Genomic DNA, 13,538 nt, shown 5'->3' with positions numbered 1-13,538 from the left:
TCTTATGGGCGTCTGGAGGTTTTGTTGGCCGCACCGCGAAAGTGCGAACAAAAAAGGGAAGCACGAAAAGCGACCCAAGAAGGACCAGCGAAACACACACAATTCAGATTCAACAGATTGCCTGGACACAGGATTGGACACAGGATTGGACACAGGACTGGACATTGGATTGGACATTGGATTGGACATTGGGCTGGGCACCGGACTGGACTCCGACCTGTCCACTGGACTGGACACTGGCCTGGACTTTGGACTGGCCACTGGCGTGGACTCTGGCCTCGACACTCTCCTGGACTCTGACTTGTGCAATTTAAAGTCGACGGCGACCTTGATTAAGCGCTCGCTGCCGTAATGCAATTTGCTTTAATTTCCTTGGAGCAAACGAAGACTGATTGGCCTCCGCTCTCTCTCTCTCTGTGTGTGTGCGTGTGTGTGTGTCTTTCGAACAGTAAATCCAATAAAGAATCAATGGCTAACAAGCCAAGAAACAAACCGAAATAAGTTTTACTGGCCTTGGTGGAAAATCTTAATTTTTCCACAACACACCAGACGTGACACATTTCGGCAAACTCTGCGCAACTTTTTAGGTCCCCCCCTTTGGGTGCCTGAGTGGGTCATTTGCTGGCCGCTTGTCCACATGGTCTTAACTTCTTGTCGATCCCTCTAGCCTTGCCACCAATTTCGCCACTTGGCAAATAAATAAATCCCAGCTTTGAGGCCCAAGCAGGTGTGTTTTTTATACCCGATACTCAAAATGAGTATTGGGGTATATTAGATTTGTGGTGAAAGTGGATGTGTGTAACGTCCAGAAGGAATCGTTTCCGACCCTATAAAGTATATATATTCTTGATCAGCATCAATAGCCGAGTCGATTGAGCCATGTCTGTCTGTCCGTCTGTCCGTCCGTCCGTCTGTCCGTCTGTCCGTCTGTCCGTCTGTCCGTCTGTCCGTCTGTCCGTCCCCTTCAGCGCCTAATGCTCAAAGACTATAAGAGCTAGAGCAACGATGTTTTGGATCCAGACTTCTGTGATATGTCACTGCTCCAAAAATATTTCAAAACTTTGCCCCGCCCACTTCCGCCCCCACAAAGGGCGAAAATCTGTGGCATCCACAATTTCAACGATACGAGAAAACTAAAAACGCAGAATCGTAGAAGATGCCTATATCTTCTAGAGTGCAAAATCTGAACCAGATCGTATAATTATTACAGCCAGAATCACGAAAACAATTTCACTCTTTCTCGCTCTGTCTCACTCTAACACACAGGTTTCATGGTCGGTTTTGCCAATTGCAAAATATGAGTTCAAGGATCTCAGAACCTATAAAAGCCAGAGCAACCAAATTTGGTATCCACACTCCTGTGATATCGGACCTTGACCGTTTCCTGTCCAAATTTCGCCACACCCCCTTCCGCCCCCGCAAAGGACGAAAATCTGAGGCAACCACAAATCTCAGAGACTATTAAGGCTAGAGTAACCAAATTTGGTACACACACTCCTTTAAGATGTCACTATAAAACGTATATCTCAGAATTTTACCCCACCCCCTTCCGCCCCCACAAAGGACGAAAATCTGTTGCATCCACAATATTGCAGATTTGAGAAAACTAAAAACGCAGAATCATAGATAATGACCATATCTATCAGATTGCTGAATCTGGATCAGATCAGATCATTTTTATAGCCAAAAGGAACAAATCAATTTGCAGTGGCTACGCAGCGCCCGACGTCACGCTCAGACTGATTTTCTGTCTCTCTCGCACGCACTCTTTGTCGTGTCGTTAAATATTAGCGGCGTCTGCCGGAGGAGAGCCATACTGACTTAGTATCGGGTATAACCGTAGAGTTGCGGTGTCCGCAGCAACTCACAACGTTCCACCTCGTTTTTTGATAATTACAATGAAATTGGATATCAAACAGGCCATCGTTAGGGGAGATGCCAATACATATGAAGATTATTTGCCCAAAAATATGCTGCTGCAGTCCTGGCCCACACAAAGTGTCCTGTAGCCCCTACTCTGTGGCTGTCTCTGTCTCTATCTCTGTGTCCTGTATCTGAGTGATTTGTTTAAACAAACGTCCTGAAGTTGGCTTCCTTTCTGCTGCTGTCAGGCCCAATCTTTAACCAAAGGAAACAGGGATCTAGACCGCACTTCTTCCAGGGTTTGGCCCCACTCTGGGGCCCTCCCTCTCTCCCTCTCTGTGTGTGTCGTCGTCGTCCACTTGTCATGTCACTCGGCATCATTGTCAGTCCGACCCCCGTCCCCAGGGGGGGCCTAAGGAAAAAGCTACTTTTCAGTGCATTTCATTTACATTTGAATGTCAGGCGAGAACCTTTTCTGGTCGGTCCCCTTCGTAATTTACCGTTACAAATCAATGGCCCTGAAGTGGCGACCGGCCTGAAAGATACATTAAATATCCCGAAAATATTTAACGCACAATTTATGATAATTTTGTCCAAAAGAGAGGAAAAACCCCTGAAATGCCACCCAAAAGGGGGGCCAAGACACAGTCCCCCCCGCCATAAGTGGCCAAGCAAGGAGCATATTTCTGATGGCCATATATTTTGCACATTGATCGGCAATCGTTTAGCCAGTGCGAGTGTCCTTGGGCGGGTACGTGATGTGGCAAAGTTTTTCGGGTTCAGTGGCGGTGGCATGTGGCATGTGGGGCATGTGGGGCATGTGGGCTGTGGGCGTGCCAACATTTTGACAGGCAGGACTTTAAGTTGTCAGAGCACTGACTCTTTAGCCATTCTCTGACAGCCTGCCGGCTGGCTGCTGGCTGCTGGCTTATTAACATATTGTTTGTTATTTTCCCTCGTGTCGCGCCATTGACAATTCATTTGTGCCAAGGGCTTAGCGGCCAAAAACTGACAGAATTGTTGGCGAAAGTATTTGCACAGATTTCGAATGCTGATAGCAAGTGACAGCCAGTAAGCTACAACAATGAATGGGAGGTGCTATGGGATACTCCCCCAAGCCCAAAACTGGGGAAACTATCAAAAATCCTAGCAATATGCATGAATATTGGGCTTGGGGGGGGGGGTTTTGGGGACCAAGAAGATCCCATAGATTATAAGGGAGAAGCATTACCGCTCCGTGAGGCTTGAATGTTCTGGGGAGCTCCTTGGAAGACTTCTAATCACGCAGGAGAGTCCCCACTTTGTGGTGGAAGTAATCGTAGAAGCAGCAGCTGCTAAAACACCCCCCCACACACCCCCCACCCACCCACACACAGCCATATGCATTTATGCCCTTTCTTGAGCGCAAATTGCCAGGCACTTAGGCCACCCCCCTTCCCCGCCCCCTTTCCCTGTTGCACTCATGTGGCGGCTCGTTATTATTAGCATAATTACAGGCGCATTAGCGTGGCTTCAGCTTCAGGTGCCCTAAAACTGTGGCAGGACTGCCTTAAAGACTCTGGCTGCTTTAAAGCCCGGCCTCGGCCTTGTGGCCCAGACTGTTCATTAACATGGCATTAATTGGTTTTTCATTCCACTTTTCCTTTGCAGCTTTCGCCTCACGACTTGCCGCATTAACCGGCCACCCGGCCACCCCACAGCAGGACCTTTTCCGGCCCCTCTCCCCAAGGGAGAGCTAAACAATTTTTAGATAAGTCCAAGGTCCGAACAGAGACTCCAAAGGGGGAGCACCCGCACCGAGAGGACGACAAGAGGTACAATGCGTCCAACGCGCATTCCCCTGCTGCTTTGGCTCTCGGCCTGGACCTGCCTGGGCCCGGCCACAGCCCATCCGAATACGCAGCACCACCACCACCAGCCGCTGGTCACCTACTCGAGCAGCTCGACCACATCCTCCAGCCAAAGGAGCGGCGGCCCGCTGCAGCCCGCCTTTGTGTACGACACGGCCATGCCCCAGCAGGAGCAGCAGCCGGAGGAGGAGAAGGAGGGGCAAGTGGCGACATCCAGTGGCCGGCCAGAGACAGCGGCCGTGCCATCAAAGAAAATCATCGGTTCCAGGTGAGTACACAGCATTCCTGACAGACAATGGACACAGGTGGGGGGGAGGGCGAGGGCCTCCCCCACTGGTACTTGTTGGTCTTTGTTGTTTGGCGGTGGTGGGGGGTGGGGGAGGGCTATGGGGGCTAATCTTTTGTTTGCACAGCTTTTTTCCATTTTTGCCACTAATTGAAATAGAATTTTCCTTTCCTTTTCCTCCATTTTCCGCTGAGGTTGAGGCGCGGTGGGGCACAAAATACTGAGGATTTTTAATTAATTTCCTGCTGGAGAGGCGCCCCACAAAACGTTGCATACTTGGGGGGCAGAAAGCGAGAGCGCTGCCACAGCTAATTGAGTGCTTATTAACATTAAATCATTGCTAATCAATTGAGTTTTTGGGCGCAGAAAGCAGGTGCCCCGTGCCCCGTGCCCCCCTCCACTTCTTCCTGGCTGGCGCCCCGAGAAGTCCTCCTTGAGTGACACTCGCTGTGGATCAGATGATGATCTGCCAGTCCGATATTCATTTACATTTACACTCCTCGGGCGCCTCCCTGAGGGGAAGGAAGTCCCCTGTCGGCTGAGCCCAATAGAGGCTGCAATTAGGCATCCTTGAGATAGTATTCAGATTGGCAGAGGGCAGGGGAAAGGAGAGTAGCAGTAGCAGTAGCAGATTCTATTTGTAATCCCCTCGAAAAAAACATTTCTGCACTTGGTTTTCGCGTGAAGTGATTTCCTGCCTCTGCCCAGCTGGCAGATGACTAAGCAGGCTCCGACTCACGTCCTTAAATGTTAATGATGTGGCCATGCCTCGACGAAAACCTCCAGAAGATGCAGATGCAGCTGCAACCATGGGGGCTGCATTAAAGTGGCATGACTGGCATCGACAGCGGGCCAAAGGACACTCCTCTTTCCATACGAATAGTAGCAGAAATGGAGTAGAAATGGAGCAGAAATCACTTGCCATTAATCAGCTTTCAACGTCACTAACACATGTCTCCTCTCTCGCCCTCCTCTCCCTCGTAGCGTGTCCTCCTCCGTTTCGGTGGTGCTGGACGGCAACGAGCCGCTGTTCACCGACGCCCTGGGGCACAAGGTGCCCAAGCCACAGCCCTCGCTGCAGGTGGCCAGCCCCATAGACCTGCTCAACCCGGACCGCTACGAGTTCTACACGTTCGACGAGCACGGCGAGCTGGTGAAGCGCCTGATGACCATGCAGGAGATCCAGAGCATCGTGGCCAACGGCGACGGGGAGGGCCCGTCCATCATACACACGGCCCCGCCGCTGAGCGAGCCCAGTCCGGAGAAGAACGTCCAGGACATTGTGGACAGCGTGCAGAGTGTGCTGAACAAGGAGGTGGCCTCCGGCTCCGGCAAGAACAGTTCCGGCGAGCTGCTGCTGCCCCTGCTGGACACCCCCGACGTGTCCTCCTCGTGGTCGCTCATCCTGCCGGCCATTTTCGGGAACACCGGCGGCGATCTCTTCCTGCAGCAGAGGCCGCAGCAGATTGTGATGACGCCCGAGTCGGAGCTGCTGGAGGCCTCCACCCAGGCGGCGCCATCGCCGTCCACCACGCGTGCCACCAAGAAGCCGAAGCCCGCCAAGCGGAAGGGGGCGGGCAACAAGCGCAAGCCCAGCGCCACCACCAGCACCACCGAGGTGACGCCACAGGTGGTGCAGGAGGAGCTGGACCCCATGGAGTCGGTGTACACGGGCATGCAGCAGTACCAGCACGCGGCCGCCAACATGCCGGACTTTGATCTGCTGCACATGCAGCCCATCTACGAGAAGCTGCCCAGCAGCACGGCCAGGCCGGAGACGACCACCCGGCGGGTGTTCTACAACAACCAGGAGATCATCCACACGCCCACCTCGTCGAGCAGCGGCCCCCCAACCACCGAGAAGATCGCGGTCAAGAAACCAGCGAACGTCCAGAGGAAGCCATCGCAGCCACATCGCGTGAAGAAGCCCCCAGCAGAGGCTGGCAGCAGCACCACCACCCAGCCAGGCGGCAGCAAGCAAAAGGTGAAGAAGAAGACAACAACGACAACGACGACGACAACAGCGGCACCTGAAACCACAACCCAGGCAGCGGTTTCGGAGCCAGAAGTGAGCCCAGCCACCACCACCGTCCGTGCGCCGGCCTCGACCACGCCCAAGAAGAAGAAGCGCAAGCCCACACGTGCTCCGGGCACGGGAGCCACCGGAAGCACCACAGGGAGCCCCACCGGGAGCAAGCCAACGAAGCCCAAGCGCAAGCCAACCGCAAAGCCAAAGCCAGGGCCCATACAGGCGGGGGAGACACCTGCACCACAGCCGGTGGTAACCCAGAAGCCGACAAGGCCCCAGCGGCCCAAGAAGAAGCCCAAGCCGACGACCACGACGACAACGACGACCACTCCAGTGCCGGAAACAACAACAACAACAGCCGCCGAGGCAGAAGTCACGCCTTCAGAGCCAACACCGACACAGCCCCCAGCAGAGAGCACCACCAGCAGCAGCAGCACCACCACCAGCACTACCACTACCACCCCAGAGCCAGAGCCAGAGACGTCCACAACAACGACAACCAGGGCGCCCCTGGTGCACAGCCAGAAGCCGCATGGAAAGCCCGAGAGCTCCACCAAGAGGCCACCGAACCTGCACCACAATCGCATTCACAGCAAGCCCGTCCACACCACTGCGGCCCCGTCGACGGAGGCGGCCCAGACCACCACCACCACCACCCACCAGCCGGCAGTGTATCCCGTGCCCAGCTACGAGCCAGTTGCAGCCCACAATCTGTCCGCTCTGTTCGATGCTTCGCCCCTGAAGAAGACGCCGCTGCCGTCGTTGGCGCAGCTGCAGCAGCAACTGCAGCAGAGCTCGCCCTCGCCGGCGCCACAATTGTCGCCCGATCAGATACTCTCGATGGATCAGATTGTGCAGTCGCTGACGCAGGACCTCTCGGCCGCCGACAAGTCGGAGGGGGATCTGGACGGAGCGGGCAGCGTGCCGGCTCTGGTGCCAGTGAAATACGACAGTGCCGAGTCCCAAGAGCAGATGCAGTCGCTGGCCAACAAGAAGAAGGTGCCAGTGACCAGCAGCACAACAAGCACGACCACAACCACGACTCCTAGAACCACTACCACTGTGGGCACCACCACAAGAGTACCACCGCCCATCGCCCACTATGGAGGCAGCACTCTGTCCACCATGCTCTCGGAGGAAGAGGAGGAGGAGTCAACAGAGTCCACAACGGGAGACAGGGAGACCACCGCCGGCAGCCTGGAGGAGGCTCCCGTGGTGCTGATCACAGCCCGGCCGCAGTACTTCACCGTGACCCCGCAGCCAGTGCCCCTGAAGCCGGAGAAGGCCAGCGAGGAGGCCAACGAGCCGGAGACCACAGAGCTGCCGGGAGAGACCCAGTTCCTGGTGACCACGCCCATGGCTGGCCTGGACGAGATCGAAGCGACCACCGACAAGGCCGCGACCGAGTCCGAGTCTGAGTCCGAGTCCGATCACGTGGTGAAGTTCGAGCCGCTGTTTGCGGACGTGCCGGAGGCGATTGTCACCGAGCTGAGCGAGCCCAGCTCCACGAATGGCTACAGCCAGCAGGCGGAGGAGGAGCAGGTGCCGGAGCAGGAGGGGACCACCACAGAGCAGGCGCTGCGTCTGCCCGTGTCGGAGAGCAGCACTGCCGCCGAGAGCGATGCGGACAGCACCGAGGTGACGCCCATGATAGCCGACCTGGTGCAGCAGCTCAATCTGGAGATGCTGAGGCCCACGGACCAAATATCGATGGCCAACTTCCAGACGCAGGCCGCCACGGTGGCCTCCACCCTGGTGGACGGCAGCCACACGCTCGTCTCGGACGGGTTCATGAGCTCCAACGAGACCAAGGACGAGCTGGACTTCCTCATGTCCGATGTCATACAGCAGATAACCCAAGGGGCTCCCAACAAGCCGCCGGCCCAGCTCCAGCCCGAGGAGGACTCCCATCGCCTGACCAACTATGCCCAGCTGAACGCATCGTTCCTGCTGAAGCCAAAGCCAGAGCCAGAGCCAGAGTCGGAGAAGCCCCAGGCACCACAGATCTCCGGCCTGCTAAACAAAGTGGAGCCGGAGGCGTCAACCGTCAAGCAGGAAGCCACTTACCCGAACGACGCCTTTCCAGCAGGCACCGTCCACGTGGAGACGAGCACGCACCGGATACCCATCCTGTCGCTGTCCCAAATTTATGCACAGCAACAGCAGGACGAGGACGATGAGCAGCAGCTGTTTGCCAACGAGCGACTGGAGCTGCAGAGCAGCCCGCAAGCGAAGCCAACTCGAGAGCCGGCCAAGCAGGAAACCACAGCCATACCAGAGACTACGGAGGGTGCCTCCGAAGCCACCACCGAGGAGGCGAGCCGGGAGACCACCGCCAGCGAGGAGTCAACGACCAACGTGGCCGAGAGCCACACGGAGCGCAGCGAAAGTGAAGAGCAAATGCCCGAGATGTTGACAAATGGTTACAACGAGGAAAATCAAATGGAGACCAGCTCCATCGCCAGCTCCATCGCCAGCACCATCGCCAGCTCTGGTCCGACCGAGGCAGGAACTGAATCCATCTTTGCCACAGAAAAAACTGCCACAGAAGAGCCACCAACGGATGCCACAACCAGCAGCCCTGTCACGGAAGCAGAGGAGCCGACAACGGCGACGAATGTTTACCTGGAGGCAGAGGAGGCAGGGGAGGCGGAGGAGCAAACATCAACAGAGGAAGCACAAACAGCGGATCTGCCAGCCACCAGTGCAGAGGACAGTGCCACCAATGCGGCCCAACTCCTGCCCCAATACACCGTACAGCCCGAGGAGGACCAGTCAGAGCGAGTGGAGGAGGTGGTGGCGGTCACGGAAATACCCGGAGATACGTCCGTGGTATCATCTGAATCGGACATGTCGCTCAGCTCCGAGCAGGTCACGGAAAAAATCGAATTGAGCACGGTTAAATCTCAGCAGCTGGACGACGAGTCAATGGAGGAAATATCCGATGAGCTGACAGCCACCATTTCAGAGGAGGAGGCGGAGGCCTCACCAGAGGCAGAGTCAGAGCCAGCGACAGAGGCGGTGACAAGTGCACAGAAATTGCAGCTAGACGACGAGGATCCATATGTGAAGCTGGGCGAGACGACGGCCAGTGTGGTGAGGCCTTTGCCGCAGCAGGACAAAAGCTCCATCGAAGGAGCCCCAGCAGCAGAGCCGGAGGAAGACACCTACAGGGTGACGCTGCCGTTGGCCAGCTACGGCAATGCGCCGCCTGCCGAGCAGCCAGACGAGGAGGATGAGGAGGACCAAGCAGGCTATCAGACCTCCACCAAGGCACCCACAACCACCAGCACTACGAGGCGTCTGAACACCTTGAAGCCCGTTTCCTACTACGTCCAGCCCTCGCTGCTGGCGGGCTACAATCAACTGGACGCCCAGCCGCCCAAGGGTCTGCCCTACAATGCCCACCCAGGGGAGGGAGGGCCAACCCAGGCCCAGTCCCAAGGCCAGTCCCAGTCGCAGCAGCGACCGATGCAGAGACCCGCCTCCCTGACCAACCTGATGGCGAGCTCGAGCCAGGCGACCAGGCCGCCCGTCAAGCTGGAGCCGAGTCCGGAATCCTCGCAGGGCCTGGAGGCGTCCACGGCGCCCATGGACGAGGACCTGCGCTCGTTCGCGAGGCTCTGCAACGAGCTGGCCTTCAGCTACTGGAAGGCCATCACCTCGGAGAAGATTAGCTCGGCCAGGAGCCTGGTCATCTCCCCCTTCGCCCTCACCTCCATGCTGTCGATGGTCTTCCTGGGTGCGCGCGGCAGCACCTCTGGGGAAATGAACGAGATCCTCAAGCTGGACGACATGGTGACCTTCAATCCGCATCTGGTGTTCAAGAACATCACCGGCTCGGTGGAGCAGGCGACGGACAGCGACATAGCCACGGCGGCCTTTGTGCGGGAGATCTTCAGCGATCGCGCCAACGGCAAGATCCTGCCCTTCTTCAAGGAGAAGACCCAGCAGCTGTACGCCGGCCACGTGGAGGAGGTCAACTTCCACGTCGTCAACGACATCGTGCGGCGGCGCACCAACCTGCTCGTGAAGCGCCACACGATGGGCAAGGTGCTGGAGTACCTGCGCACGAACAGCGTGTGGGTCAACGGCCCGCTGGCCACCATCTCGGCGAATCTCTTCCAGACGGACTGCTCGCACGGATCGACGACCGAGCGGGACGGCGAGATGTTCTTCCAGGTGCATCCCACTGTGCGGCAGCGCCGCCTGGTGCCCATCCCGGCCGTGCTCTATCGGTCCGGCTTCACCGCCGGCTACGAGCCCAGGCTGGACGCCACCATAGTGGCGTTCGGACGCATCCAGGACACGGTGAGCACCATCTACGTGATGCCCGGCCATCAGAGCTCCATATCGCCCATGGACAACCTGGACAGGCTGGAGCGCAGCCTGGTGGACATGGCCTTCGGGGACGACCAGGCCTGGAGCAGGCTGCTCACCTCGCTGATGGATCGCCCCGGCATGGAGGTGCAGCTGCCACGCTTCTCGCACCGCTCCTTCGTGAACGCCTCGCTGGGCCTGCAGAAGATGGGCCTGAAGGGTCTGTTCAAGTCGGACTTTGCCGACCTGCGCGGCCTGACCGGGGCCGGCAACAAGGACATCTTCCTGTCCGACATGATCCAGATCAACACGTTCAGCACCTGCGGCGAGGAGAAGATCTCCGAGCACCACCACGTCGAGATGTATCCGGCGCCGCCGCTGCGCAAGCGCAACAAGGATGTGGACGCCACCGAGGACGGTGCCGACGACTCCTCGGAGGCGGTCGTCGACTTTGGCTCGCTCGTGCAGGAGTCGGCCCTGGGACGCGGCTTCTACGACGATCTGCTGGACCCAAAGTATCTGGAGCTGCCGCTGCCGCTGCGTCCGCGCCAGGCGCGTGTCCCGGACGCGCCCCGGCTCCGCTTCGACAAGCCCTTCCTCTACTTTGTCCGCCACAACCCGACGGGCATGATCCTCTTCATGGGACGCTTCAACCCGCGCCTGCTGCCATGAGTGCACGCGCCCTAAAGTAAGCCAAAATAGCGACTATCGAACTATCGAACTATCGAAACAGTTTCGGGAATGCGAGTTAGTGAATTTATATATTTTACCTACCGCCTGCCGAGCGCCTACTGGAATGCCAACAATTAGGCTAACTTAATCATTAATGCCCCCGCACCCCTCGCCAACCCCCCTCCCCCCTTGCTGTGCCTTAATCCCGCGTCGTCAGAGGCCAGAGGTCGTCCGGCCCGATACGTGATTGATGTGCAGCAAACGGATTGCGTTTGCCATTACCCCGATTAATCAGATTTCCTCAGATTTTAAATTCTTTTTAAATATTCAAAATATACGTATACACTTTTTTCATGCCGCTCGATGGGCAAATATGCAAACGCAATCACGGAATGCGTCAATATTTTGGCAACTGAACAAATGTAATTTAGTAAAACAAACCGTACCGCACCACTGCGTAAACTAAATGTTATGTATGCTACTATCTAAGCCTAAACGAACAAATTTAAATAAATAAATATATTACGAACAATTCTCGTCATTCTAGAGGCCTTGGCCAACGCCTTGATGGCCTATAAAAGGGAAGGATAAGTTTAATTTCCCAACCATTTTCCAATTGGAGCCCCCCGCATCTCAAAATGGAATCAATTTTTGGAGCCCGCACATATTTTAATTAATATTTAACAAGAATATTTACAAGCCAGGCTTATGATGAAATCAGCCTGCTACTGGATGTTGCTCGTGCTGGATTACCCTGTACGTGTTTTGAGCGGCTGCGTGGATGTTTGAGGCCAAAGGAGATGGAGGTGGTCCTGGTGCTTGCCTCTTGTTAGACTTTTGTACAGATGTTGCTGGGGCACGGCTGGGGAGGGGCTGTGCTGCTCTCTTGCCTGTTACCGGGCTTTTGTTCTGTCGAGTTTTATGCGGTTTTTGCTGCTCGTTGGTACACGGGCACGTACCAACACATGCAAGTAAATATGCATGCATGCGGTTGCAGGGGAAAAAAATCTCGGAAACAAGCAGCATACTTTTAGGCGGGCCCAACAATTGCCAGCCAGCCAGCCGTGAAGAATGGAACGGGTAGAAGAGCAGAAGGGCAGAAGGATAAAAGGATAGAAGAACACCCATCAAAACGAACCAACAACTAACGACTGCGGTGTCAATGTTTTCCAAATAGACCAAACCCAAGCCCAGCTGCTGCCCGTCTCCTGCACAGCTCCTGCCCAGCTGCTGCACAGCTCCTGCCCGTCTCCTGCCCGTCCCCTGTGCGTTGAATGGAAGGCCACTAATTTGTCATGCGAACTGCGAGTCGCTTTCTGCACCGCCCAACACTGGAGTGCAAGTTCTTTTCGCGCCGGAATTGCCGGAAAAGAAACATCTCTCATTGTGCCCAGCGGTTGTTGTTACGATTATTGTTATTATGATTGCGTATTGTATAATAAGGAAAGTATTCCCTCATCTCTCCGGGACACTGGACACTGGACAATGTTGCGACAGCTGTTGGGGGGGCTGCTTATTGTAATTGTTGTTCAACGAAGTTTTCCTTTTCCCTTTCCGTTTCGGGTCCAAGTACTTGGCTCCTTTTGTTTTTCTTAACGCATTGCGAAAAGCCTTCGTGCTGCCTTCGCTGGCACCTGCCGAAATTACGTAAGCGCCACTCCAAAAGCAACAACAAAGGGACAAAGGAACAGCGACAAAAGAGCCATGCCGCCCACCTGAACCCGTTCAAGTACCCGGGCTTCTGAGTGTCTTTATTGTATTTGCATTTTACTCTGCCAGCGCTATGGCTTTAATGGCTTAACTGCGGACCTAACTAACGGGTTGTCTGCAGCTTGTGTTAACATATAAGGAGGCTAGGCTAAGGAGGGGGGGCCCTGAGGTAACTTCAAAATGCAGGCACATGGAAACACTAGTGGGCCCGCCTAATGAGCCACCAACAACCGCAGTCGGACAACACTTTGGTTCGAAAAATACTAATTAATTTCCATTAGCAAACAAGCGCCGGGCGCTTGGCCATCAGATCCACCGGGCTGAAAGCCCGCTAACTGATCTAATTGGATGGTAACGTGAACGAAATTCCATTTCGAAATTTTAGCCCCTAAGAATCCCTAGTGCTTGTGCGGAATGAGGCTGCCCGGCAGGGAAACCCTTTTATAAATAATTTTAACATTTTCCAACAATCTCGGCTCGGATATCAGGAATTTGCATTTTCTATTTAATTTTCCACATCTCGAATGCATCCTTGGCACAGCAGAATTTCCGAGCGCAGCATTTGTCCGGGCAACTGGGGAACGATAATTCGAAGAAGAGAAAACGGCAGCAGCAACACTCCAAGGATTAATTTAAGAGCTGAAAGTGAAAGCGCAGCTTCATTTTTAGCCACAGCGGAGCTGCCGAGCAGCGGCAGAGACATGAAATTTATGTTATACACTTGGAGAATTATGTGTTTTGCGGGCCTGGGGCCTGGGGACTGGGGAGCAGCAAATTGGGGCAGCCGTAGAATCAGCGACGCAGACAG

At 55.4% G+C, this 13,538-nt stretch overlaps 1 protein-coding gene across 2 annotated transcripts in view; it reads left to right on the top strand.

Annotated features, from left to right (window-relative positions):
• The window catches only part of LOC4804835 (mucin-2), a 30,517-nt gene extending 18,963 nt beyond the window's left edge, over positions 1-11,554 (top strand). For both annotated transcript variants that reach the window (XM_033378109.1, XM_033378108.1), the window contains exons 2-3: positions 3,514-3,981; positions 4,984-11,554. In XM_033378109.1, coding sequence (XP_033234000.1) covers positions 3,683-3,981; positions 4,984-11,020 — 6,336 coding nt within the window. In that variant the 5' untranslated portion in view covers positions 3,514-3,682 and the 3' untranslated portion in view covers positions 11,021-11,554. The remainder of the gene's footprint in view (positions 1-3,513; positions 3,982-4,983) is intronic.
• Positions 11,555-13,538: the final 1,984 nt, after the last annotated feature.

This window comes from Drosophila pseudoobscura, chromosome 3 (assembly GCF_009870125.1).
Source record: "Drosophila pseudoobscura strain MV-25-SWS-2005 chromosome 3, UCI_Dpse_MV25, whole genome shotgun sequence".
NCBI lineage: Eukaryota > Metazoa > Arthropoda > Insecta > Diptera > Drosophilidae > Drosophila > Drosophila pseudoobscura.
The sequence above is the reverse complement of the archived record's forward strand: the minus strand, read 5'-3'. Positions and strand labels throughout refer to the sequence as shown.